A 27,994-nucleotide genomic window follows, 5' to 3' on the forward strand; every position below is an offset into this window, starting at 1 on the left:
TTTCACGCGGCTTGTGTAAGTGTATTGCACAACATGTTTGCTTTTTCCTCTCCTCCATCATGGGACCTCACGACCGTGAGTCATAGTCTTCCTCTCTATGATTAACCATGATATCCCTGTGTGTGTGTGTGTGTGTGTGTGTGTGTGTGTGTGTGTGTGTGTGTGTGTGTGTGTGCTTGCGTATGCATGTGTGTGTGTATGTCTTTGTGTCTGTGTTTGTGTGTGTACACGCTGTTAACATTATACTGATAGTAATATATTAAACTGGGGTCGGGGAGTTTCTATGGGAGACATTGTGCAACAGGAGTGCCATGGGTAGAAACATGCCCCATGGTGATGGCTGTAGAAGGCGTGGTGTGTGTGTGTGTGTGTGTGTGTGTGTGTGCGTGCGTGCGTGCGTGTGTGTGTGTGTGCGTGCGTGCGTGCGTGTGTGCAAGCGTGTGTTCGTGTGTGTTTGTGTTTGTGCGTGCGCGCGTGTGTGTGTGCGCGCGTGTGTGCAAGCGTGTGTTTGTGTGTGTGTGTTTTTGTGTTTGTGCGTGCGCGTGTGTGAGAGAGAGAGAGAAGAGAGAGAGAGAGAGAGAGAGAGAGAGAGAGAGAGAGAGAGAGAGAGAGAGAGAGAGATAGATCATGATCACACTCCTTCAATACTCCTTCAGTTACCCTTTCACTGCGGGTCAGTGGAGAGAGGTTGAGTCCTGTGAATTGTAGCAGCATATACAGTATTATATGCACAGACACAGACAGGAATGGTGTGTACACAGGCACACTCTCTCTCTCTCTCTCTCTCTCTCACGCACACACGCACGCACACACACACACACAGGCTTTTAATGTGTTTTTTTTCTAATTTTCTCAGAATTGCTCCACTCGTGTCAGAGGCCGTGCTTGTGAATGATTTAGGATCTTATGTAAAAGCCCAGGTCTGTGTGGACGGGGTGGACGCTCTCACACTACAGTACACACACTCCTCCTCTCATCAGGAGTTAAGAGACTGTGTGTGTGTGTGTGTGTGTGTGTGTGTGTGTGTGTGTGTGTGTGTGTGAGAGAGAGATGCGGAGTGCTCCTCAGCTCTCCGCCCGGTCTCAGCGGAGGGGTGTGTGTGTGTGTGTGTGTGTGTGTGTGTGTGTGTGTGTGAGAGAGATGCAGAGTGCTCCTCAGCTCTCCGCCCGGTCTCAGCGGAGGGTGTGTGTGTGTGTGTGTGTGTGTGTGTGTGTGTGTGTGTGTGTGTGTGTGTGTGTGAGAGAGATGCAGAGTGCTCCTCAGCTCTCCGCCCGGTCTCAGCGGAGGGTGTGTGTGTGTGTGTGTGTGTGTGTGTGTGTGTGTGAGAGAGATGCGGAGTGCTCCTCAGCTCTCCGCCCGGTCTCAGCGGAGGGGTGTGTGTGTGTGTGTGTGTGTGTGTGTGTGTGTGTGTGTGAGAGAGAGAGAGATGTGGAGTGCTCCTCAGCTCTCCGCCCGGTCTCAGCGGAGGGGTGTGTGTGTGTGTGTGTGTGTGTGTGTGTGTGAGAGAGAGATGCGGAGTGCTCCTCAGCTCTCCGCCCGGTCTCAGCAGAGGGTGTGTGTGTGTGTGTGTGTGTGTGTGTGTGTGTGTGTGTGTGTGTGTGTGTGTGTGTGTGTGAGAGAGAGAGAGAGAGATGTGGAGTGCTCCTCAGCTCTCCGCCCGGTCTCAGCGGAGGGGTGTGTGTGTGTGTGTCAAGCGGAGGGGTGTGTGTGTGTGTGCGGAGGTGAGCCCTCTGCACAGCACGGAGGAGCCCCTATAGAGAGGCCACTACTAGCTGTGCCTGACAGCGCAAATGAGTTGGAGATTCTCAGAATCACACGCAGACACACAAACAAACCCAAACCCACACACACACACACACACACACACACACACAGTCCCTGTCTGTCTTTTTCCAAAACAGATGCCAGCTGCTTCTCCATGTTTTTCTCCTTGTTCACATTGCTCACATTTTGTGTCAGTCTAAAGCAGTCTCATCAGTCCAGCCCAGTCCAGCTCCTTTCCAGTCCCCATCATTCTGTCTCTCTCTTTCAATTCAGTTCTGTTCAATTCAACTGAACTCAACTCAGTCGTATTTACACAGCGCCAATTTAGATTGACAAGGTGCTTTATAGAGCCCAGAGCCTGAACCCACCCCCCAGCTCATAAGGGGGGGGGGGGGGGGGGGGCTCCATCTGCTTGGGGAGAGAGATAGAGAGGGGGTGGGGGTGGTGCACAGAAGGGACGGGTGTAGAGAAGGGGAAGAGAGAATCAGAGGCAGCCAGATACAGTCTATGAGCCAGATGGATTCATACACATATGAAAGGGTCAAACATATTAGCGCACACGTGCGACATGCATGATGATTCCATGAAGTGTAAAAGAAGGTACATCTAGTCATCACTCTTTTATTCACTCTTACTGAGAAAAAAAAAGTGTACTTTTTGTTTTGTTCTTAGAAGATCTGTCTAATTCCATTGATTACGCTTGAAGCTACTAATTGTTGCAGGTCATGCTCCGTGAACCGACTGTTTCAGTTGCAAGCGCGATGTACTGTAGCCTGGCTGTTAGTCTCCGCTAGTCTTCCATCTCACCTTCAGCTGTCTCTGCTCTTTTGAAAAGCCAGTCTGTCTCTACCAAAGTCCTACCTGAGGTAGAAGGGGAAATGTGAATCAGCACTGAATCTCTGATAGAGCACTCACCCCCCAAGAGACAGAGTAACAGTGTGGCTTGAATTCAAATGTCAGAAATGAGCCAAGAGAAGAAGCATGCCTGGTAAATCCCAAATGGATATGCACAACTGAGATGATTGTTTATGAGCAGTTCGGAATCAATTTCAGTTTGACTGTGTGTGTGTGTGTGTGTGTGTGTGTGTGCGTCAGTTGTCTCTCCATCTGTAAGCCTCCAGCTTCTCTTTTCCGTTTTCTGTCTCTGTCTGTGTCAGCCCTAGGATTCAATTAGACAGGCCAATTTTGCCATGTTTATTGATGTGTGTTTGTGTGTGTGTGTGTGTGTGCACGTGTGTGCACACTCCAGTGCCAGAAAGCTTTTCTATGAGCTTTTCTCTCATACATACTCACACATTCAGACACGTCAACACCCACACACACACACACACACACATACACACACTCTCTATCTGTCTGTCTGTCTCTCTCACACACACACACACACACTCACACACATACATACTGCAGTTAGAGAGCGTGTGCAAGAGAGTGAGATGGAGAGATTGACAGACCGATGAGCAGAGAGGGGGAGAGGACCGAGCTGTGCTTAATAATTAAATTGAGTGAGCGAGTGTGCCAGACAGATGGAGGGAGAGAGAGAGAGAGGGAAAGAGAGAGAGAAAGGGAAGGAGGGAGGGAGAGAGATAGAGAGGGAAGGAGGGAGGGAGAGGGAGAGAGGGGGAGGGAGAGAGAGAGAGGGGGGTCAGAGAGAGAGAGAGAGAGAGAGAGAGAGAAGGAGGAAGAGGGGATGAGAGTAGAAGGCACTGATGATTAGGAAAAGGGGACAGAAAGATTTGTGAGGACGGATGAGCCAAGAGGAGGAATTGGAAATAGGATGTGGGGAGAAAGGGGGACTGAGAGAGGGAGAGAGAGAGGAAGAGAGTGGAGGGAAAAGAGCAAGGAGGAGGGGAGGGGCGATCGGAAAAGCGAAGGAAAAGGTGGAATGCTGCCTGGAAGAAAGAGGGGAAGAGGACCGTCAAATTAGAAAGAACGGAAAGGGGGATGGAAAGAGACGCAGGGAATGAGGTGGCATCAAGCCACAGTGACAGGACCGCTATGTCACTTTCAATCATCACACACACACACACACACACACACACACACACACACACACACACACACACACACACACACACACATAGCATGAGAGGGGTATTTGTGAGAGCAAAAAGAACTCTGTGTTCCTTCATATTCAAACACATGTGGACTCTGTGTGTGTGTGCGTGTGTGTGTGCGTGTGTGTGTGCGTGTTGGTGTGTGTGTGTGTGTGTGTGCGTGTGTGTGTGTGTGTGTTGGTGTGTGAGAGAGAGAAAAGAAAAAGAGTGAGAGCAGATGAATGTTAAGAAGGTTAATTAAAGAACTCATCACAAGGGATGTAAGATGCTGGAGGCAAAGTATCTTAGACACACACACACACTCACACACACACACACACACACACACACACACACACTCACACTCACACACACACACACACAAACTCAATCAGTTGGGACTGTGAGCTCTAAGACCCATGAAGCAGTCACAGTCAGTAGAGCGTGCTGATGTGTGTGTGTGGGTGGGTGTGTTATGCTGTCTACTTTTAAACACGCATTGTTTTTACCTCCACGCTGCCTCCAAAAATAGCCTGCTGTGGAACACATCATGATGTTCTGTTTTGACAGTGCTGCTCTGGAAACACACACACACACCTGCCTGCATGCACACACACACGCACACACGTTTAAATGCTACCTGATGAGAGATGTGTGTGTGTCTGCGTCTGGCCTATGTCTCGTCCAGTGCCCTGGTGTCGGCGGGCGAGGTGCGGTCAGGGCGCTCTCTCGGCGTTCTAATCAGGTTTGCAGCCGCGGCGACTGCCTCCGCACTGCTCGGGTGGGTGGCGGAGGCGGTCGCCGTGGCAACGGGGCCGTCGGAATAGGGGTCATCGTTCGCAGGCTGACTGAGAGAAGGAGAGATCCATCACTCACGCTCCACTGTACATACCCCTCGAGCGCGCGAATACACCCACACACACACCCATCCACACACACACACGCACACACGCACGCACGCACGCACGCACGCACACACACACACACACACACACACACACACACACACACACACACACACACACACTCCATAACAGCAACACAGCCTAGTGAGATGATCTCCAGTGGTGTGGCATGTGCTGCCTCTCTCCCCGTAGCCTCAGGCCAGGCGTCTGAAGCCCCAGAGTCCTGGGATGGGGATTACATCTTCTGTTTTGCATGAGGATATGTGTAGCCCTCGCTGCTAGCATTGTTTTGTGCTATGCTGTGCATGTGGGAGTAAATGTATGGTGTCTTTTTATCTGTGTTTTTAATAAAGGGGGAGGTTGCACAGCATGAGAAGGATTAGATATGTTTGTTTGGAGTTTTATCCTGTTTTTTTATTGTACAATATTTGTGGGCTTATATGTGTGTGGGGTGCTTTAATTTGTGTGGGTGTGTGTGTGTGTGATGTGTAGTACTGTTTGTGGGATGCTATGTAGGTTGTGATTTATGAGGAACATTGCTTCCGGTGTCTTCATGGCATTACATGCAGGAGCTGAAAGAAAGTGTGTGTGTGTGTGTGTGTGTGTGTGTGTGTGTGTGTGTGTGTGTGTGTGTGTGTGTGTACCCTTGTGTGTATTAAGTCAGCGAGCCATGCTCAGACCTGCCTGGTTTCTATGGAGCCACAGTTACATAAAGAACCAGCAGGGAAAGAGTGGGGGGGGGGGGGGGGGGCTGGTGAATTCCTTCCTTTCTTCTGGCTCTTACGCAACAACTGGTGGGAACACAAGGGAGCACACAAACAAGGGCGAGAGAAAGAAGCTGTGATGAGCACACACACAAATTGTGTGTGTGTGTGTGTGCGCGCACATGCACGTGTGTAGTGTCCTCATTTCTTTCTAAAAAAAAAATAATCCATCATTCTGTGTCTTAAGCACACACACACCCACTTACACACACCCACACACACTCACACACGCACACAGACCAGCAGCTCATGAAGCACAGCTGTCAGCGCTCCTCCAGTGGAAACAGCTCGGGGTCTGGAATAGGGAGCGGAAATAGGGGTGGAAATAAAGCCCACATGAGCCCAGCCCAGCTCCGCTCCCTACCCAGGCGCCCATCACAAGCAGGGCACCCCTCACCAGCCTCGCCACCATCGCCAGCCTCGCCAGCACACTGGTGATGGAGCCCAGGCCACAGGTCTGCGTGCCAGCGCACAACTCCACTTCAAACCCTCTCAAGCTCCACAGTGGAGTGGTCCGGAGGCAGACTGAGCTAGCTTGCTAGTTGCCCGTGTAAATCCTCACAGCCCTAACCTTAAGAACGCTTCTAACCACTGAGTTTGGAAGCCTGGGCTTTTAGCTCAGTGGTTAGAGCGTTCGTCTTCCATGCCGGTGTGTCTGTCAAGGTGGCGGGTTCGAGGCCCGTGAACGGCGAACGAACTGACCTTGTGACACATGCTCATGCAGCGTACAGCTTTACAGTAGAGACAGCCCCTCAGACAGACACATAATCATGTGGTGAGGTGCTCAACTGAAGCCTGACTTTTTAAGTGGGCAAATATATGGGGGATTTGTGCTCATCCATGGGTGGGGTTGAGGGTGAGGCTTATCAAAACAACACTAGAGAGCTGGGTCACAATGGGCCAATCCCAAAGTGGGCCCTGAGGACTAAAGGACTAAAGACTCAGACTTAATTGATCTCAGGTGCTAAGTGAGTGAGTGTGTAAGACCACATGGGCTCAGATAGGTATAAATGGGATTGGGACAGCCATAAGCCCTACTGTAAGTACGAATTTCACAAGAACGTGCACCAAAGTCTGTGAGACTGTGAGTCCAGACTTTGGGATTGGCTCATCGAGCTTTGGTAGTGATACATTGGCACAAACCAAAGCTCTGAACTCTTTTGGAAATGTTGACTGAGTCTGATTGTAAAGATAATATCAGCTTGATATCAGTGAATTGTTCATCTGTCTCTGCTAGCTTCAGTGGACCATTTTATGGGTTAAATCTATAAACATTCCCAAATTGTCATGTGATCGTCTGGCCTTGCAGGATGTCTGCTAATGTCACTTCCTCTTCCTGTCATAATGTTCTTCCTGTTTGTCATAACAGGCAGGGGAGCATATTTGGGCCTCTGCCTATCTGATAGCAGCAAGGTGTTTGTCAAGAGTGTCAACAATGGCCACTTGAGGATGGCTCTCTCTCTCTCTCTCTCTGAATGGGTGTTTACAAGTTCAGGATTGAGCAAGTGTGTGATTGTGCAAGCGTGCATAAAATAAAATAAACACTTTAATTTTGCACTTTTATACCTGCCATTTATTTCTGATAATTTAGCACGTCTATACACTGTGCAGCCAGACAGTCTGTTTTTGTGTTTTTTTTTTGCTCTTAATGCACGTGTGTGTGTGTGTGTGTGTGTGTGTGTGTGTATGTGTGTGTGTGTTTTCGTTTTCCAGGCAGAAGCTGTTTACGGGCGGCAGCCAACTGCTGCAGCTGCAGGTGGATCTGGAGAGGTGTGCTGCCGCAGTGGGGCAGGCGTGGAGCTGACGACCACGTCCCCGTCCCAACATCCCCGGTCCCTCTCCACCATGAGCACCACAACCACTCACCCTATCCCCTACTAACAACCCTGGACCTGGGACAGACTTTGTCCAATTCCCCCCTTAAATCCAAATCCAACTCCCCACCCCCACCCCCATTTATTCTCCCTAACCCTATGTACCAACTGTCATAGGCGGAATTACTTTTGAAATTATTTTTGAAACACCTGGACTGACCGCAACCAAACCCACCCAAGAATCCAAACACTAAGCATGATCCAGAGACCTTAAATCTCCCCCATCTCCCAGGCAGACACCAGCAGCCCAGAGATCATGTCGTTCTCCCCTGCCACCACGCATTTGTTTCCCATTCGTAAAACTTTATTAGAAATCACAGGGTTGCACAAGAGCTCGTCTGAAATGACTCAGGAAACCTCAGGGTTGAGTCGAGGAGCTTGCAAGTTATTAGTTGCCGTTGTTTGTCTCACGTTGTTTGTTTTTAACATAGCCAGTATATCAGGGACCATACCTTAAAAAAAGCCAATAGTGCCAATGCAAGATCTTTAGCAGGACCTTGGCGGATCACTGCTTATCATCTTCCACCCAGGTCAATAATCCTCTGGGGTTTAGTCTGACCTGGCCAATGAGTAGCTGGAGTCTCCTGAAAAGAAAAAAAAAAGACTGAGACTAGATAGTAAGGGCTCGAAACCTGGAACATTCTTGAAAGTCTCCTGTTTTGAAAGCTGCTCGCTTGAGTTCTGTTCTTGGCTGCCGTAGCGCACGCTTTGCTGGGAAGGAGACGAGGCTAAGTTGAGTGCACATGCACAGCCAGCCCGCACGTGTCATTTCCTGCAGGTGAATCGCAAAGCCTGCCCCCGAGGCGGCCCCCTGGTCTCTGCTTTGACGTTCGGCCTTTGTGGCCACGCGGGTTACGTAACGCTCCCTCCGAGCCTCGCAGCCAATCAGCCAGAAGAAGTACGTGAGTGATGTCATAATGGAGCCTTGGTTGCGGCTGCTACTTCTGTTTCTCCCCATTGTTCTTTTTCTCCTGGGAGTTGGCTATGCATTATACCTCAAGTGACGAAGTCTGAAAACGTCTTTTTTTTAAGCTCACATTTTATGGGATTTACATTGCTCAGGTTTGATGTAAATAAGCCAAGTTTGTGCATTTTTTTTATCATGAATAAATTATAAATGTTATGCCCTTTGTTTAATGTAAATTAGTATTAACTTGGAGAGACTGTTCTTCACTAGAAACTGTAAATAGTTTTTATGTAAATGCACGTTTGCTTTCATTAAAAACAAATGATTTCATACAACCCCTCCTTTTGATTTATTCTTGTAGTAAAGTGCCTTTCAGTGGATACGCTGACGGTCAGTGGCATCACTGGAGCATCAGTATGAGAACAGATGGATGTCTTAAAAGTAGTTCACAAAGGAAATGCTAGTTTTGCAATTCTTTGGGTGACATCATTACTTCCGCTATGCGACCATGTCCAATACGACGTTGCCGGCCTTAATAGAATCTATCCATCCTGCTTTAGTGGCCTGCTTCCTGCCGCTGAGTACCGCAGGGATTTCGCTGTCGTCATGGGCTTAACGCCGTTTATTTTTGTGAATGGATGTGGGCGGAGATTAGAGGAAGCGGGATTCTCTGAGGTTGACTGACAGGTGCCCAACCCGTCCCGTCTCCTCAGGTCAAACGGATAAAGTCAGGGGCCGCAGATCATGTGCCCAGGCTTATGAGGACAGAGGACCTCACTGACGGGCTGCAGTTGCCACATGCAGGCTGAGTCACCCAACTTATGTTTTATAAAACTTAGAACAAAATGTGTATTTCATATACAATGTAAAAAGTGTAATTTTACTACATACAATATTGTGCAAAAGGTTATTTACTGCCCCAAAAAAGCTTAATATCAATGCAACATCATGCATGTTATACACCCCATCCTCTTGTCCACACACTGCAATTTTTATTATCTCTGCTATTTATTAAAATATATTTCTTGATCTTTCTTTCTTCACACTTGCACAGAAAGAGACACCAAATGAAATTTCACTACATGCTTTACGTTAGTATTGCGATGTATGTGACAAATAAACCTCCTTGTATAGAGGTCTCAGCTTTTTGGCCTAGTTCCTCACACACACCACTGTTAACCAGCACAAGCAGGGCCTCCCTTAACCTTCACACGACACTATATGGCACAAAAGGTCTGTGACCCTGGTGAGACTCACGCCACCAGCCCCTGCTTAAGGTCCAGATTACTACGTAATCCCTATTCAATTAGAAGTCAGTCAGGCAGTCTGTAACTGGAATAAACCTGGATATGGCTTGAACTGGTTTTGATGTCACGGACACACACACACACACACAAAGCGAGACACGACATGAGCAGGTTTCACAGGTTGAAATGGTTTATTAGTTTAAGAAATCTCATATAACAAACGTGATACAGGAATTTCAGCTCCCTAAGTTGCTCTACATCAGGAGAAAATAAAAACAAATAAGGGGGGGGGGGGGGGGAAGAGAATCTGAGCAACATCTCCACCTCTCAAAAGTACTCAACACAAGTCCCGGAATGGGGAGGAAAATGCATACCCAGCAAGAGTAGTAGGGGGCGGGGTGGGGGTGGGGGTGAGGATTGAGAAAACAAAAACAGTCTCAGCCCTGTGACTGAGTTTTAGTGAAGTAGCAGTAACAAAAGGGTTGGTCTGTTAGCAGAAGCACTGGCGAGTGAGTGTGTGCGTGCGTGCGTATACGCGGGCTGGACTGGCACTGGGTAGGGTTGGTGACTCTGCCGGTCTTGTGCGTCTGCGATCTCATCTATTGGTTAATTAGCCGTGTATAAAAAACATAGATATATAAAAAAGGCCATCGTTTAAAGATTGGTAATGCAATCATGCGTCTGGTCAAATGACCCAAACCGAAAGCCATGTGGTAAAAGAGTTTGTGAATGTGCGTATGTGTGTTGTGTGTTGAGTAAGGCATTTGCACTGCAGATCTTTTAATGAGAGTTTAGAAAAATTAAACAACCCGAAAATCACTTTCTGAACACCATTTTCAACCGCACGTCTCTCTTGCGTTAGCTGCTAGCACTGACGCTAACTTTGCTAGCTAATATGTCGCCATGTCTGCCCTCACTTCCTGCGCTCACAGCACCTTAGCACCCCTAAAGAAAAAAATGTACCCAAACAAAACCTTCAACTCAAATGAATTTAAAAAAAAAAAAAAAAAAGTAACTGCACTAAATGTATTAAAATGTTGGCATTTTTTGTTCAACAGAAAAATTGAGAGAAAAAAAACAATATATACAGCACAAAAATGAAAATATGCAATATGCAAAAAGGCTTCAAGTTGCTTTCGGCAACCCCTCCCACCCCCAATACACTAAATAAACCCTCCCATCCACCCACCCACCCACCCTCCCCACAATCAGTTGGCCTTCACTGAAGACCCCACTGAAGACCCCCCCCAAGGAAACCTACTACCCCCCTTCCCCCATCCTGCTTACATAGAGACATCACAAAGCACGATTACGGTCACTAAGCCTGTTAGTTTGGAAAAGGTGCGCCCGACCCCCCCCCACCCCACCCCTCCTATCCACTCCCCGACACCCCCCCCCCCCCCCCCCACACACGTGTAGCTCAGGCAGAGGTGAAGTCGGTGGCACAGGAGGTCCACTCGTCTGTATCCAAGTCGTACAGCTCCATGGTGTTCAGGAACTCGTTGCCATCGAAGCCGCCCACGGCAAAGATGTAGTTGCCGAGCAGGGCCACGCCCGCGTTGCTACGCGCCGACGTCATGCTTCCCAACATCCTCCACTCGTTGCGGGCCGGGTCGTACACCTCCACACAGCGCAGGGCGCGAGAACCGTCGAAACCGCCCACCACAAACAGCTTGCCTGTAAAGAGAAGAGGGGTTTAATGACTTTCTCAATATCATGCTGTTATACAGCACAGCTGGAAAGCTTTTCATCCAAAACAAATTGTGCGATCTGAGCCAGCTACGGCACAATTAGATTTAGTGGGGCTAAATGAAAATCTCCACAATGCACCTACATTTCATCGAGGACTCATTTTAAACAGTGCAATCAAAAAGCTTTTTCTGCTTGCAAGAGTGGAATATTTGAATCCCTCCAAGAACCTTAAGGTGCATGGGGCAATTTTTTGAGCAATGTTGCAGACCAGCCACATAACCCCAGTTCCACGTATTCTGATTAGGATGGTCATGACAATTTGCCTACTGATGATGACAGTTGTTTAGAAGAAAAAAAAAAATGTTGATCAATATCAATTGGAACATGCCAGAACCACAACACTCTAGAACATTGCTCAAAAAGTTGCCTTGTGCATTAGCTTTAGGGGTCCGTGCTCACCTTCGTACACGGTCACACCAGCACCTCGGCGGGCCACGTTCATGGGGGCGATGAGGGTCCAAGTGTTGTTGTCAGGGTTGTAGCGCTCCACGCTGTTCAGGCAGTTCCAGGACTCCGCTCCTCCAATTGCGTACATGAAGCCATCCAACTCGCACACCGCTGCCTGATGCCTCCCTGTGAAGCACACAGACGTTAACGTCTGACCCAGACCACTGCATGCCCTCAAGTGGTGTGGTGTGTGTGTGTGTGTGTAAGGCAGACAGCTGCTGTGAGACTTACTGATGTTGAGTGGGGCACAGTTGCTCCAGACTTTGATGACCGGGTCAAAGGCGTCGCAGTTCTTCAGACCCTTCTGGCCACAGGGGTCTGAGCCCCCCACAACGTACAGTTTGTTGTTTAGGGAACAGACACCTGAAGGACAATAGGAGATTGGCAGCTGTTAGAAGGAGTGGTCACTCCATATGCAACTACATACAGATTAAGCTACATACATACTGTCTGTTAAATGATATAACTTTCACACAAGGTCAGTCAGGAAGTCTACTCCATGTATCAGGCTGGACAACGAATGGAAGGAACAATGTTAGTAGCTCATGTTTACCTGCGTTGCAGCGATTGGTCCGAAGCTCTGGCACCTGAGTCCATTCATCAGTGGTCGGGTTGTACGTCTCCCCGCAGCTCAGCTCATCCGAGTGGCCGTTGGAGCCGCCCATCACATACAGTTGCCCCTGATTGGATGAGAATATGGTGGGCGTGTCAGAAGACCATTCTGACTACACAAATTTAAAACAAGGATAGTATGTGCATCTAGTGATCTGTGATTGCCATGTTCTGCAACCAATGAGGACTCACCATAAGCACAGCCATCTGGAAGCGAGCCCGAGGCGTGCGCATGGGAGCCACAAACGTCCAGCGGTCGTTCTTCAGGTCGTAACACTCCACCGTCCGCAAACACTCTTCCCGGTTGTAACCACCTGGCCACAAACACACAGTTTAAAAAAAAAAAAAAAATTGCCAACTTAGTGGCTCAGTCAGACAGACAGCGAGCTAAGCCAGACAGACAGCTAAGACAAACAGCAAAGTCAGCTTTCGATCCCTTCTTTCTAAAAGCCTCTGCTGATTCTGGAATTCCTTCAGGGCACCCCGATTCACCCCAAAAACCTGGTCTGACGCCAATGTCTGATTCTCCTGGCCTGCAGCCTTGGAGACCGCATGGCGCGCACACACACACACACGAGAGCTAAGTAAGGACTTTGGCAGACGTTTCATAGGCGCTGACCTGCGGCAATGAGACGTCCGTCCAGAGCAGCGGTGCCCAGGCCGGAGCGGGCGTAGTGCATGGGGGCCAGCGGGCGCTCCTCGGTAGCCTCCAGCGGGCCCTCCCAGCTCAGGCTCTTGAGCAGGCAGGGCGTGGCCGACGGCGAGCTCTGAGGGGAGTTGCGCCCGTGCAGGAAGATCACGCACAGCATGCCCTCCAGCACCGCCAGACACAGGTAGGTGTTGTCTAAAAGAAAGAAAGAAAACACAGGAGAGCAATCAAATGAGATGGGGAACAAAAGCCTCCAGTTTAGCCCCATCATGAATCAGTCACAACAAAAACACCCTCTTCCCTGCACAGATGGATAGACAGACTTACTGGTGGTCTTCTCGGAGGCGATGTACTTCCACTCATGCTTGCAGGACTGCTTGGTGGAGCCGGGGGAGAGTGTGCCAGAGGAGCTGGTGCTCAGCTGCCTGCTCACGGTCTCACGAGGGGCCTTCTTCTGCAGGACACCAATACACACACCATGTATAACACTCATGCTCATCACACACACACACACACAGGAAGGCCCTTTGCCAAATACCCAGTCATACACTCACATAAAGGGCCTCATGCTAGGAACTACAAGGAACATATACTGCTTATTTTCCTCACACAATCCTGCCAGGGCAATATCTCAGGCTCTATGCAAGTACTCCCTGTATGCTCACAATCCTATCTTCACAGAGGCCTCTTCACAAATATACACACACACTCTTAAAGCAGCCCTTATACTTCCATTTCCAAAATGGAGATGAACACCACTTAAAACCCTTTGAAAAAACCTTGCTTCTCAAGATTTCACCATTAACATCCAAGTCCTATCTAGCCTATAGCAGCACACCAGCTTCTATTGTGTCATTTCCGCCTGAGGAAGCTCATTCAGCTTTGGTCAGCTAGCATTATATCTATTTTTTAACATTTACAACCCCTAACTAAATAGCACCTGGTCACCTAATGACAGAGGACGCTGGGCACTTGGCTTGGCCCCAATTGGTACTTTTGCGCATATTGGCCCAATCTGTGGCCAATGTGGTGGAGTGCACTCGAGAACACACTAGAGCCTGGCCAATGCTTCATTCATATGAGCTCGGCCCGTCTCAGTTTGGCTGGCTGCCGTGTACCTGCACAAACTGGATGTGATCTTCCTCAGCACCAAACACCTCGACCTGCCCGTCCAGCAGAGCTCTGTCCAGGAGCTTGTGGTCAGCTGAGTAGTACAGCGTTTGCACCTGCAACACACACAGCGACAACAACCCATGTGGCTGTCTCCTTGGCAACAGAACACCCCTCCCAGGAACAAAGGGGGGGGGGGGGGGGGGGGGGGTGGTAAGGTGAGGGGTGGTGGGGGAAAGGGGGGAGGGGAGTGGCAGCCATCTTGTTGGGTGGGTTTGCATGGAGCTGGCAGTGGAAGAGCTTCTTTTACAGATCACATCACACACACAAACACACACAGAGAGGGGGGGGGTCTTCTTGCTCCATCAGTTAGAAGTTAAAAGGTTGCTGCCGGGCGCCTCCGCTGCATCGGTGCTGAAAACACACTCAGGCCACCACATCCCCATCACCACTGTGCATCCTGGGACATTCGGTTAAGAGGAAAAGAAGAACTAGGGCCATCTCTTCCTGCAAACACTCTCATCATCTCAACTCTCTGCAGGCACTGTGGCAGCAGCAGACATCTTCTGGTGTGTGCCACAGCATAGGGGCTGGAACTTCAGAGCTTCCGAGCTCCTAAATCCACACAAAGCGCTACAATCTACTGTTGACTTCTGGAACATTCTGTGAGGAGTTAAGTTTATCTCTGCTGCCTTCTTCGGTTGTTCTCCCCATCAGCAAACTAAGATAAGATATTACAGAAAACACAATCCACTCAGCTGTGAAGAAAAAATATAGAGTGCTTGAACAAAGCTCAAGAGAAGGAAAAAAAAATTAGAGTGAGTCCAGGCTCGGCAGCCATTTTGAGACTTGTAGATGTTCTCTTCACAGCATAAGCCATCCCAACATGGCAGGCTCCTCTTACAAGTCTTCTCCGTGTCTTATTCCTTTGATGAGTCCTATCTAGAGGATAGTCAGGGCTACAGTGTGTGTGTGAATACGAGTGGCCTTGTGTGTGTACTGTAGTCACTCAGACTATGTGCAAAAGACTATGTGCTAGACTTACAGGCTTTAGCCACTAACTATCAAAATCACCCAAGCTGATTTGGGCTGTGCCACTGTTTCCATGCTAATGTAGAAATATGATCTAGTTAGTGTGCAGTTGTGATTTCTTAATACTCATTTCATGGTGGTTCACCATCACACTAGAAGGCACAGCTGGTAATGCAGCTTCATTGTGTGCGCTTCGTTATTGGTGTTCTTACTGTAAAAGCAAAAGCTTTTGTTTTTTTTTTAGAGTGTGTGATCTCATGCAGTGTGGATGTTCACGAGCAGAAGAGACAGAGAGAGACAGATGAGCGCTCGTTTGGCTGTAGCTCTGTCCCTCTCTCCTTCATTTTTTTTTTTTTTGGTCATCTTTGCTCTCTCGTTTCTGACTCATTACCCTGCTGGTCTCAGTCTGGGCTCCGGGCTTCTTGCTTGGCCTGCTGCTGATTGGCTAACACACCTAAAGAGAGATAAATCAAGCGGGAGGAAGAGAGCTGTTAGTCCTGGTGGTCAAATGCTCACGCTCACATTCTCACACACACACACACACACACACGCACCTGTTCAGGGAGAGGAGAGACAGCGAGAGGTTAGTGATAAAAAGCCACTCGTCACTTTTGTGTTCCTGTCTGGTCACGTTTACGTGGCAGACATGCGCGCACACACACAAACACACACACACACACACACAAATACACTCGACTCTCGGCTCTCTTTCAGCTCACCTGGACCAGTGTGTGTACAGCCCGCGACTGTGTAAAGTAAAACAAAAACACACGCACAAAATCTGACATCGTGGGAATGTCATCACATGTACAGGCAAATTTGGTTAGGAGGGAGAGAGAGAGAGACTAGTTACACTCCTGAGACGGAGTGCATGTACCTGCCGTGTACACCCTGTGCTCTCTTAGGGGCCAGGCCTTCAGAGAAGGAGAAAAAAAAAAAAAAATAGACAAACACAAGCGGGCAACTGATTGACAAGTCCGTGAGGGAGCCAGCGTCGCCGCATCAAACGCCATCAGAGCATGATGGAGGGAAACAGGAAGGACAGGAGGAGAGGAAGAGAGGAAGAGAGGGAGAGAGGGAGAGAGGGAGAGAGAGAGAGGGAGAGAGAGAGAGAGAGCGAGGGACGCATACTGACCTCCTCCATCAGCCTCTCTAGCGGCTCTCCGTTCTCCCACAGGCTGCGCTGCACCCAGGAGATCACCTTGGAGTACAGCTTCCCGTTGCTAGGCAACATCAGGTTGTCCTCCAGCATCACCTCCAGCTGTGCCGGCAGCAATCGTGATGGGACAGAGACAGACAGACAAACAGAGAGAGAGAGAGAGAGAAGAAGGGAGAGAAGCACGTGGAGAGCTAAGGTCAATCTCTTCATTTACTCAATTATCAGTCATCACCTCTTGTGAGGAAATCTGGAATTCTAACACCCCGATTGTCAATTAATAATTAAATAACTGGTTTAAATAAATATGCATTGCATAATTACTGTCAAACATTACATAATTGACCTCCCTTATGCAAAAGGTCAGCATCCATAAAGGGAGAGCAAACCTCTGACTGGCTGAATAAACCCTAAATATACTAAAGCTCAGGAGCGATAAGCTTATGAGGTCAAAGATGGCTCATCCTCATACAAGCGAGTTGGATCTTTTCATAATGCAGTAGATTTCTGCTCTAATTTTAACCCCAAAACAAATGCCATTTATAGTGTTTGGGAGTATTGGCTTTAGAGACTCCTATTGAGACACCGCACACAGGCTTATTCAACTAGAGTAGTGCACTTGCATAAATGCATTAGGCTCAGGAGTTAATCTGGCCTGGCCCTGGCCGGCTGGCTCAGGCCCAGTACTGACCTTCAGGCGGGGCAGCTTGAGGAAGTCCTCCTGCTCAGACACCTCCAGCAGGTTCTCCTGGATGAAGCCGTCGATCTTGCCGAGCAGCCGGGTATCTCCCATTCCGCTGGCGAAGTGGCGGTAGGAGATGGCGCTCTGGGCGTCCATCTTGGAGAGCAGGTAGTCTCCGCAGATCTGCTCCATACACACACACACACACACACACACACACACAGATGAAGTAATTGATCCCGAAGGACTGGCTGCTCACAGCTCTTAACACGCCACTGTTAAGTGTGTCTGTGGACACGGTGATGTGCAAAACATCCCTGTCTTCGATTAGCTAATTAAGAGCACGGGGAATACTAGACGAAGACAGGGCGGCATATCAGGAGAAGACAGTGAAACCAGAACAGAGACTGACTAGCAGCGAGTGGAATAGTAAGGTGTAATGGAGAACAGAAGAAATGGAACAAACCTGCTTCACTCTCTCCATTTTGAGCCGTTTGGCAGCAGAGTAGACCTCCTTCACCAGTTCCTTATCAGCCTTCAGTCTAAGGAAAAGTGGTAGCAAGGAGGCACGTTTTAAATATGGGGTGTACTTACAGGTTTACTCAATAATTAAATACCGAGTAATATCTGGTTGCTGTACTTAAGTATGTGCTTGACCGCCAGACTAAGTATGTTTTGTCACTGGGTGTGAATTCAGAGCATGACGCACGCCACCACACACACACACACTTACTGGGCAGTGTAGGCGTAGTTAAGCAGAACCTCCACGGCTTGTGGGTCCAGATCCTCAAACTTGACATGGGCCACGCCATGTGGCTCTGTGTCGCTGTTGAAAATCTCAAATAGGTAGGGGCTGCAGCAGGCCAGCACGGCCCGATGGGCCATCAGCTCATGACCGCACACCTGCCAAGGGCACAGGGCAAAGGTCAGGGGTCACAGGAGAAGCCTCTTTAGGAACCATCAGTGTCACCATTTAACACTTTACACATAAATAGTCACACACACCATCACTGCAATAAAAGGATGTATATTTAGCGGTCACAATCTTCCAATATACTGGTTGCATAACCACAGGGCAATGTTCAGCAGGAATAAAAGAGGAGTTTAAGTCTACATGAACAGTGGGATGTGATGCAGTAATGATTTTAACTTTTCATCTCAAGGTCAAGTCAACAGACTACCAACAGTAACCAGAGCCTTTCTTTTCACAGAGTGTGTGTGTGTGTGTGTGTGTGTGGTGTTCCAGTGAACTCTAGGAGATCTAATTCACATGAGCAGTTCTCTGTCTCTGTGGATGTGTGTTGGCTGTGGCAGTGTGTGTGTCGTTTTCAGAATGACTCAGTCTTGTTACTGTGGAAGTGAGACCCAAATGAGAGCTAGAGGCAAACAAATGAGGGTTGGACACACACACACACACACCTGCAGTCTGACGTCACAAAACTGGCCGCTCTTACGGAGCGCATTCATCTTGGCCACGGTGGAATCCAAAAAGCTTTCGTCCTCGAATATCAGATAGCCGTTGGGAATCATTTTCACGCCGTTTGGAAATTAAACCTAAAAAAAAAAAGAAAAAAGGACAAAAGAAGAAATGCTTTTTATTTTCCCAGGTACATAAGTTACATAATAATGTCCTTTCTGGTCACTTTCAGTTCCTCCAACACGAGACATCCACCCACCACACAATAGCATACACACCACTTCACATTCTGTGCCTTAAACTCCACAACTACAAAAGCTTCTCAAACATAGATGTTCATATTTGCTTCACTGGAACTTACCTGAAGTAAACTGGAGATGATCAGAAGAGAGTGAAAGAGAGCTTGCGTAACAAACTGAGATGCAGAGAGGAGTGAACCCTTCCTTTCGCACACCAATGTGGGGGGGTCAACTGGGTGGGGGGCAGCCGCACCAATGCAAACTATCAGGCTTGAAGCGACTGGAATCAAGTCCTTGGAATCCCGTTGGCTATAGAGTCCAGTTTTTTCTGTGAGGCTCGTTCATTATAAACTATGGGAGAAAACGAGAAGAAAGAATTAACATTAGAACTTTGTGATACTAACAGACTGAACAAGGCAAAGAAAGACTACCTTTATTTCTAACCTAAATTTCCTTATTTACTTTCAGTAAATTATGCTAAGCTAGGCTAACACAGAAGATAAAGATAAGCATCCTCTTAGTCTTACCCAACTCTGGGGTATATGAAAAGATTCTCCCAAACAGTTGGTGTGTTCCTTTAAAAGTCCACAATACCAAAAAAAATAAAGACCATATTCCATGCCCTGCATCTCAATGCACCCATACCATCTGGGAGGCTGATCTAGGGTTAGACTAGTTCGGTTCATTTCTTCATATCCTAAAATCAGTAGACCCAGGCTCCGACTGATCTCAGATCATCCCTGTACAGACTTAAATAAGACAGCGCTCAGGAGGCAGGCAAGTAAGATGTCCCTGCATGTTCTAGGCCTTTCTTCAGCTTAGCACAACCCCTTTACACACACACACACACACACACACACTGTTCTACCATGCGTCCGGTAACATGTCGAGAATCCAGACCAGACAGGTTAATCCGGCTCACAGCCTCCCATGCGTGGCCTCACGATCTAAGCACATGGGCAGCAGGAGCCAAAGCAAAGCAGACACAAGCACGCATACAGCCACGGCAGCACAAGCCCCGCAAGAAAATAAAATCAAAATAATCATCATTTATCAGCAGAGACCTATGATGACATATCTATATCACAATAGTATACTTACAAGAGACTGACTCAGAAGTGCTAACCCTGTGTGACAGACCATGCTCAGTCAAGCCCAATGCGGACACACACACACACACACACACACACACACCCCCACTCTTACTCCGCCCACTGTTTCAGGCTCCCCTTTTGACCATGTCCCCAAAATCAGGACACCCTGTACTCACACACGCTACACCCCTCCCCCTTCACACACACAGAGGGGGCAACTTCTAGCCATTCAGAGAGGGGGCTATGGGGGAAGGAGGGGTAACAGCAGCGAGTGATAAATCGGTCAGGAATTCCACAAAATATATGGCCTTTACACACATGGCTCTCCTGACACAGGTACACATTCCGAGAGACTGGCTAAACCAGCTGCAGCCGGACGGAAAAATACTGCGCGTGCACACACACACAGTCTGTGTGTGAGCCAGAGACAAAACTCCCTAATTTACTGTTGCCAGGCATACAGTTACTAGGTATCTTATACAGACTTGTGCTAGCACTTTGAGGATACTGAATGCATGTGGGATGGATAGTGTCAAGCTAACTATTCTAAGCTCTTACTGCCCTGCAGTCCCATCTCTGATCCACAATAAATGCAGACAGGCAAAGCATGTCTGACAGGCCAACTCTGCAATGGGTCTTCAATGGGACCTCTCTGATGCCTTCTAGAAATATGCAGATGAACAGACATAATAACTGGCCCACATCCTGAATCCTTCTGAAGTGGGTCAGGCTCGGGAAAGCCATGACCAGAGCTGACCCGCGAGTGTCTGGACTTACAGCAGGGCTGCGGTCAGTGTCGGGGAGGCCTTACCAATGGCCCAGATTAAATTTAGATAGACAGCCTTTATAGCACACGGGTGGACGCCTCAGTCTCCAGTTAGGGCTGCTGCTAAAACTGAACCCAGTGCAGTTAACACGGAGCGCGCGCACACACACACGCACGCCCACACGCACGCCCACACTGACCACAATATCCTTCTGTTCTTGACTACTAAGACGCGCACCAGTTCAGACTGTTCTAGAAGGGACGAACACAGGAGCGGAACAGATGCAGTCGAGACAGAAAGAACATGGACATTTATAGAAGTGACTGAGCATTCAGTGTGAAAGACACTTTTGTAAGTTCCCTTTTCTTCTCCTCCTCCGCCAAAAAAAAAAAAAAAAAAATTCACAAAAGTCACAATCAGCTTTTGTCTGTGTGTGGGTATTCTGTGTCTAGCAGATCAGCAGACGAGCACACGACCACAGTCACCTGAGCCCTTCATGCTCTGTGTACTGTGTACGTGTGACAGCATTTAGCCTAATCTCAACCAGGAGACCCCTCTCCATGCCGCTCATATAAACACACAGTCCAGACTCTTCCACACAGAACTACATTTCCCAGAGTGGTCTGCCTTTGTAGTCAGATTTAACATATTCTCAACTGTGTGTGTGTGTGTGTGTGTGTGTGTGTGGCACGAGGCGTAATGACATCTGACAAGCTGTGCCTTTATTAAAGCTTAACTTGTGTATTGAATAGTTCTCTACAGTAAGGAACACAATGTACAGGGAATGTGAATGGGGGGGGGGGGGGTGGTACACTGTGTGGTGGAGGAAGGAGAGAAATGACAAATTCATAGCATTTTATTGGAGGAGCATGTCACATGATCATCGGATGTGGAGGAAATGGGAATAAAGGAAATTCCACAAGTGCCATCCTGTACCAATCAAATGTGCATACACAAGATAGCCTTCTCTCTCTCTTTGTGCAAGTCATTCTGTAGGCAATGGAACTTCATGCAGGCTATAGGAGGGAGAGGCCCACTGGCCTAGTAAAAGATCCAGGAGTCTGTGGCTGTGTGCTATATTGCTTTAGTCAGACTCATTTCCAGAGGTTACGCAACATCTGGCAGACTGTGCTCTCACTCACCCATTTCTTCTCTATTTCCCCGCCCTCTCTCACACACACACAGCTTATTTTCTTTTCCACATTACGTATTTAACCAACCTCTGGTTCATATTTTAGAAATATCTTTGTGGTTTGAACAGAGAAAAACAATAACAAATCTCTGAAAGGGTAAAACAATTCAGAAGCTACTTTTTAAACTCCTAGCCTCACAAAAAGCCAACTGATGCCCATCCAGACATGCTGTATTCATGCTGCAGTCACAAGACTAGTAAACATGTTTACAGCGTAACACATGCTGTAGCACAGGGATTCCCAAACTGTGGTACGTGAGCTGCCTCTAGGGGGTACGCGAGATAAAAAGGGCAATGTCGGAAAGATGTTAAAAATGTTTTGTTTTTTTTTTAATCTTAAGCATATGTTCTCTTTGTGTTTCATAATGTTGTTCTCCACACTGTTTTTTTTTTAGTGTGAGAGCTCATAGACCAGTTGCACATTTTGATTTTATAATTTGTTATCATGTAGAGCGGCTAATTAAACATGATGCCTTGAATACGTCAAAAGAATGTGTTAACATTTGCATGTGTCGGATGGTGGGGGTACGCGAGCCAAGTCAGGATGTAGGTGGTGGTACGCGGAGAAAAAAAGTTTGGGAACTGCTGCTGTAGCATATCTGCGGGCTGTTTCTAGTTTCACAGATGTGTGCAGCTTCCATTAAATACCAATCAGCACAATCATCTAAACAGCTTATTTTACTCAAGAAATGCACTGACGCTGGGTGCCGAAATGGGCGGTTTGGCCTTTAAAAACACTAAACCTTATTTCTTTTTTATTACCGCATCTTTTTGCCCTTAATATGACATGCCTGGCTAGTGTCCTCCATTGATCTATCAGTCTCCGTCTGGTGAGAGAAACTGTGCGCTGGAGAGGAGACACTTCATAATCACTCTGCACTTGCATTCTTTGTAGCCGACTGATCAGTAATTAGGAGGCACACACAACAAATAAAAGAGCTTATGCTCGGAGCAGAGTTTGAGCCGAGAACTGAGAATGCACAGCAGACTAAACATCAGACCACGGGAGACCACCAAGCAGGAACTTGTTTTAACATTGTTAAAACAGCATGGGAACAAAAAAACGCAACCACCACAGGGACAAGTGGGTCATTGTTTGAAATGTGGTCCTGTAAAACGAGAGATTTTCTGAAATGATGTCCCCTTGTGCCACATAAATTCTCACAAAGCCCTGCATAAAATAGCACACAATGGGGCAATGGTGGCAAACCATTTGTATTTGGGGAAGTCGATGACTCGCTGCTTCCTGATTGAAAGCAAACTAGAGGGTGTGTGCATTTTCTAGAACATTAGAAGGGGATCTGGGGATTGAAATGTATTTAACACCTCCAACACACCTAAGGAGTAGGAGCAAAAATATGTTGCTTCATCACTGACGCCACACATTTTAACGTCATCAACGCCAAGGACACTGGAGTTTTATCAAAAAACCCACAAAAGTAAGGAGTCACAGTAACCTTTTATCTAGGATCTAAAGCGCAGCGCCAAATCCGCATCAGGTTGCGTCAAGGCTTTTCACCACTGCTATTCCAGATTGTGCAGGTTTACGCGAGACACCGCGGATTTCCCTCTACCATGCAGCACGCAGAGGTCAAATTCTCCTCGCGTGGGACTACTGACGCAGTCAGGTCGCACCGCACGCGGCGGCAGCCGAGCTAGCTCATGCCAATACAGGATTAAGTGAAATTGCAATGCGTACGCCATACCGGCAAGGGCAAATCAGAGCTTTTACACGCGCTAAACCTACTGTCGGTATAACAGATTGTTGGCACCTGCTATGTAGGTTAGCATTACAAGTGACCACCGATTTACTGCTGAATGTGTACCCCTGATCCGGAGATAACGTTACCCGATTGTGTCAAAATACTGTTAAATATCAATTAACAAAATTCATATTTCCATCGTAAAAATTAACAACGAAATGGTTAGAGTGCCACGAATACATGGACAGCCTAGCCGTACCCCCAATGATTAACGTTAGCGACCTTGTTCCTCACACAGCATTTGACAAAACCAGGTGGAGGGGAGACTCTGACTTGCTACATTGCATGATTCATAAATATAACACGCGGGGCTAATGGCAATAGCAGCTAGCACTATTCCAGCTCCTGTAGTCTTTGCGACCCCCACTCCTCTCCCATCATTCCATGCACAGCCCAGCTAAGAAAGTGGGTCAGTGGGGCTGAACGTTTCACTAGCTGCTACTCATAGTACCACCACCATGAGCTACAAATGTTGGTACTTCACAGACGAGCAACACGAACCATGTTTATACCGGTCAAGCAGTCTTTGTGAAGCACAACCGAGATGTTAGCAGCTCTACACGATTTCGCTCGACAATGTACTCTGCTTTCTATATTTAATATGATATCATTGACGTTATGGTAACGTTAACATAATGTTAAACAGCTGATAACCGAACAGGCTGGATACAAAATGATGCTCATTCTAGGTGCCTGATAAAAAAAAAAAAAAAAAAAACTGCTGCCAAGAACAAGTGGATGATGAAATTTTCAACATTGTGGTTGGCAAATCGCCCCACGTCATTTCAACCACCTTCTAGTGGCCATGGCACGTCGTTAACAGTTAACGTTACCATACAAACGACCGTGCCAAATTTCAAATTTCTCAGACATTAATTTGCAGTAGGTCACAGTTTTTTCAGTTATCTTATCTTTGTACCGTTAACATTAGACAGTCACAGCTAACGTTAACGTTATCATTCCTCAATATGGCAAGAGCTAGCTCGTGCATATGGCGGGAATCTAACGTTGACTAACGTTACTTTAACATTACATGTACATGCCCAGACAAACAGTTAAGTTGGCTTCTACCAATAAACCAACAACCTAAATTGACTGGTATGTGTTGATTTTAAACATTCTCAGCATTGGCGATCCACGCATATCGCCTAATATAACGTTAGACCTAGCATCACTAAGACAAACCCTGTTCCAAACGTTACATTCACGTTAACAAAACCCAGTTCCGCAGAATACGTTAACACTGACGGTATACTACAATAGTATTGCCATCAAATACCAACATTATATGGCCGATTTTATTTTGATCATTGCGACATCAGCATTATAACACTGGGTGGTTAAATTAGCATGTCGGCATGGTCTGGAACACTGACAGTAGTCAACCTACGACAGCACATTGGAGTTATATTAGTCACGTTAATAAGACCTTCTTACCTGGTCTGTTTGACAACTGATGATGATAGACATAGTTAAGTTGAATTCGATGCGGTCAAGGGCCAGGGGGGTAGCTGCAATGAATGCGATGCGGCTGACTCGACTTCCCAAAAATGTTCCTCGCGGTGACTACGTGTTCCACTTCCCTTCGGACTGGTTAGTGCATGTGTGCGGCTCTGATACGCGGTGTGGGGATAGAGAGCGCTTACAAAGCCGAGCCTACTGGTACGTCTGATGTCATCACGCAGAGCAGAAGACACGCCTGCGGAAAATTACTGAGCGGGATGAAGGAGGGTTTGTTGTAGTTGGCATGGTAGTTGGTCTCTGCGATGTCTGGATAAGGTTTCTCAGGAATGAAATAAGGAAGTGTGTAGTATAAACGGATGGGCATGGTGAGCGCTGTGTAAAGTAGCTAGCTTCGATTTGTGGGTGACCACATGAGGTTTTGTTATGTCCACAGCCTAGTAGGCTATTAGGGGTTTGCACGGCGTGTCATCAGATTTGGACGTTGCCATATTGGAGATACTCGCCCCATTAGAAAGCATTAGGCACTGAAGTAAATCCCTAACTTCGTCAAGGAAAATGGTTAGTTATTGCGGTGTTTTAGGTTGTACAAATAGGTCAGATTGAGAAAAACATCTGGTGTAGGTATCGACTTCCAAAAGTTATAAAAAAAAACGGAGAAAGTAGCCTAGAAATCTAGACGCGCCCCTAGCGGCAGCAACTCTCCGTTGGCTTGTGAGCTCCAGAAATCGAAACTTAATCAGGCATTGAAATCGTATAGAGTCGTTTGGTGGGCTTAACATAATGATTGATGGCAGAGTTGCTACAGTTTGGCTTGAATTCCCTGCTACTTGAAAACAAATATCCTATTGCGTCCTATTGCGTGCAGAGGGAATTTGAAATACAACTGATTATCCCGCCCCTTGGACTGAGCACTGCGAACGGTGAGTGCCCAGACCCTACATTTTAATGTAGGTCTGGCTCGCCAGGCTAGGGAGAAAGGAGAATAATGCCAGAAGTTATCAGAGGAAGGGGGGCGCTTGTGGTTGAACTTGGTACTTCGTCTCCCTCACCCAACTCATATGGATCTGCGCTGCCAATAAACTGTAATTTCTCGAAACATCGCACATTTTCTTGTGGTCCAAGTCCTGCCCTATATGCCTTTGCATCTTAAACGCATTTTGATGAGCTTTTCTGTTGTTTAGACACGGCTACAATCACGTAAGATATCCAAAGTGCATACTCCATTGTACTTCATTCACCGAGTATCGCCAATATGGCCGCGCATGCTGGGTTACCATGGTTACCGGCCAGAACGTGACGTCCGTGCAAACCCCTAATAGGCCAGTAGGCCCCATCAAAGTCTCCTGTGTCTCACATAATTTTACTATGGGACTAGGCCTATCATGTTTTTGAATAAGCAGTTTATTCAGAGATGGATTCAAATCACTATACCCTATGTTACCCTTACTATGGGTTTCAAATCAGAATGTTTTGATCAAAACAAGTCTAAAGATCCCAAGTTTGGCATTCAACATAGGCTACATGAGAGAGTGAGAGATAAGATCCTGCTCTCCATTAAGAAATCCAAAAGTTCTTCCTTGATCCTGTGACGCACCTGATTAATGATGACGCGAAGGCTGTCTGTGCAGGTAAGACTTAATTCAGCTCCTGTTGACACTAATACGATTAATGGCTCATGAATCACTCTACTACAGACACATGAGCAGTGTGCCTGCATTGGTGTGACTGGCATAAGCCTATCTGAGCCGGTTTCACAAATGAGCCTCTTTCAACATTGACACCGGCTGAACTAGCATGCTGGACAGAAAGCAGTGTGAGGCAGTGGGATGTCACCCATTCAGTCCAGTGGGCAGAGCCATCAACAACACGCAATCGGGTTGTTATTCTGCTGCCCTTTGTCAGTAACTGAGGCAGGGGGATTACAAGCTTGGTGCTGTTTACATTGCAGACCCATTGTTGACTCGGGGCAAAATTCCCATCCAGAATGACTGTTTTTACTGCCCATAACCCCAGCCCCTCCCCCCCCCCCCCCCCCCTTGGTGTGATGGCCCAGCGAAAAATGATGACCTGTTGCTAGGCAGCATTGCATTGCATTCCCTCACGCCCCCTGAAAAACATTTCTCGTGCATCAGATTTCACTAGACTGTTCGGCTTTGTGTCAGGGTGTGCGGAGCCACTTGTTCAGTGGAAAGTTCCAACGCTGGAGGGTTTGTCAAGAAGGAGGACTGAGATGAAAAGAAAAGCTTACATACAGCTTGCTTACAAAGCAAACAGGAAATACTTTATCTTCTCCTGAAAGTGACATCCTATACCTGCTGATTGTTAAGAGGAAAAATGTCTGGGGGAATAAACAAAATTCTTTAACTTTTACTTTTAATTGAAGGAGCCATTCTTCACATTTCTATCTTTATGCAGACCGCAAAATGAACATTTACTGTAATGTACTGTTGCCAGGCAGTTAGGTTGAGGTGGCTAGAATGTCCTATGGAAGGTTATAATTAGGCTCTTATGCTGATATCAGCTCATCATATAAAGAGAGGTATTACATGCTGCAAGTCACAGAGTGTTCTAAGAGAGATAAGCTAAGCACACACATTCATGCACCACACAAACACATAGAGAGAGAGAGAGAGAGAGAGAGTTGTGAAGTGAGGTAGTATGCTGTCACTGTGAGGTGTTAGGAAGGGGCAATGACATACTTGTGGCTGTACCCAGCCGGGTATCAGAGTCTGAAGCGCAGTACAGTGCAGAAGTTCTCAGCTCTGTGTTTACACTGCAGCTTTTGGCTCTTAGGGCTGAGCTACACCAGACACGTACCTGAAGCGTTCTGTTCGTGTTGCGTCTGCTGCAACAATTAGCTGCCACTATAATTAATAGAAGTAGCTACACCAGACGTGATAGCGGCGCGTACGTTCGAAAAAATAGACCATTCATCTAAAATGGATTTTACGCGGAGCGCCTCAGTTACGCGCCTGGTGTAGCTTCGCTGTTAGAAGAGAACAATGTCCACGGCATATTTTGGTTACTTTTACTCACTGACCTGACCAACCCCCGGGCTGTGAGGCTCTGAGATTCAGGGTACAGGGCCCAGTGAGGCATTCAGCTTTACAGACACATCCCC

At 47.5% G+C, this 27,994-nt stretch overlaps 2 protein-coding genes and 1 long non-coding RNA gene across 7 annotated transcripts in view; 2 read left to right on the top strand and 1 right to left on the bottom strand.

Moving 5' to 3' along the window:
• swt1 (SWT1 RNA endoribonuclease homolog) overlaps positions 1–8,000 on the top strand; it is a 34,966-nt gene extending 26,966 nt beyond the window's left edge. For all 5 annotated transcript variants that reach the window (XM_042058048.1, XM_042058050.1, XM_042058049.1 and 2 more), the window contains one exon: positions 7,183–8,000. In XM_042058048.1, the coding sequence (XP_041913982.1) occupies positions 7,183–7,273 (91 nt within the window). In that variant the 3' untranslated portion in view covers positions 7,274–8,000. The remainder of the gene's footprint in view (positions 1–7,182) is intronic.
• A 1,665-nt stretch (positions 8,001–9,665) lies between these two features.
• Positions 9,666–25,033, bottom strand: ivns1abpa (influenza virus NS1A binding protein a). The gene is made up of 15 exons (XM_042058055.1): positions 24,847–25,033; positions 18,716–18,944; positions 18,357–18,491; positions 17,671–17,840; positions 17,404–17,479; positions 16,947–17,120; positions 16,235–16,360; positions 14,076–14,183; positions 13,285–13,411; positions 12,928–13,152; positions 12,501–12,622; positions 12,250–12,376; positions 11,928–12,059; positions 11,649–11,822; positions 9,666–11,174 (listed from the first exon to the last, which is right to left on the bottom strand). Exons 3-15 carry the CDS (start codon positions 18,465–18,467, stop codon positions 10,918–10,920), a joined length of 1,929 nt encoding a protein of 642 aa, XP_041913989.1. The 5' UTR covers positions 18,468–18,491; positions 18,716–18,944; positions 24,847–25,033; the 3' UTR covers positions 9,666–10,917.
• LOC121678464 lies at positions 14,979–27,645 on the top strand. Its single transcript, XR_006021240.1, has 3 exons — positions 14,979–15,063; positions 15,423–15,426; positions 27,634–27,645. It is a non-coding gene; the product is annotated as an uncharacterized LOC121678464 (long non-coding RNA).
• Positions 27,646–27,994: the final 349 nt, after the last annotated feature.

This window comes from Alosa sapidissima, chromosome 12 (assembly GCF_018492685.1).
Source record: "Alosa sapidissima isolate fAloSap1 chromosome 12, fAloSap1.pri, whole genome shotgun sequence".
Lineage (NCBI taxonomy): Eukaryota > Metazoa > Chordata > Actinopteri > Clupeiformes > Clupeidae > Alosa > Alosa sapidissima.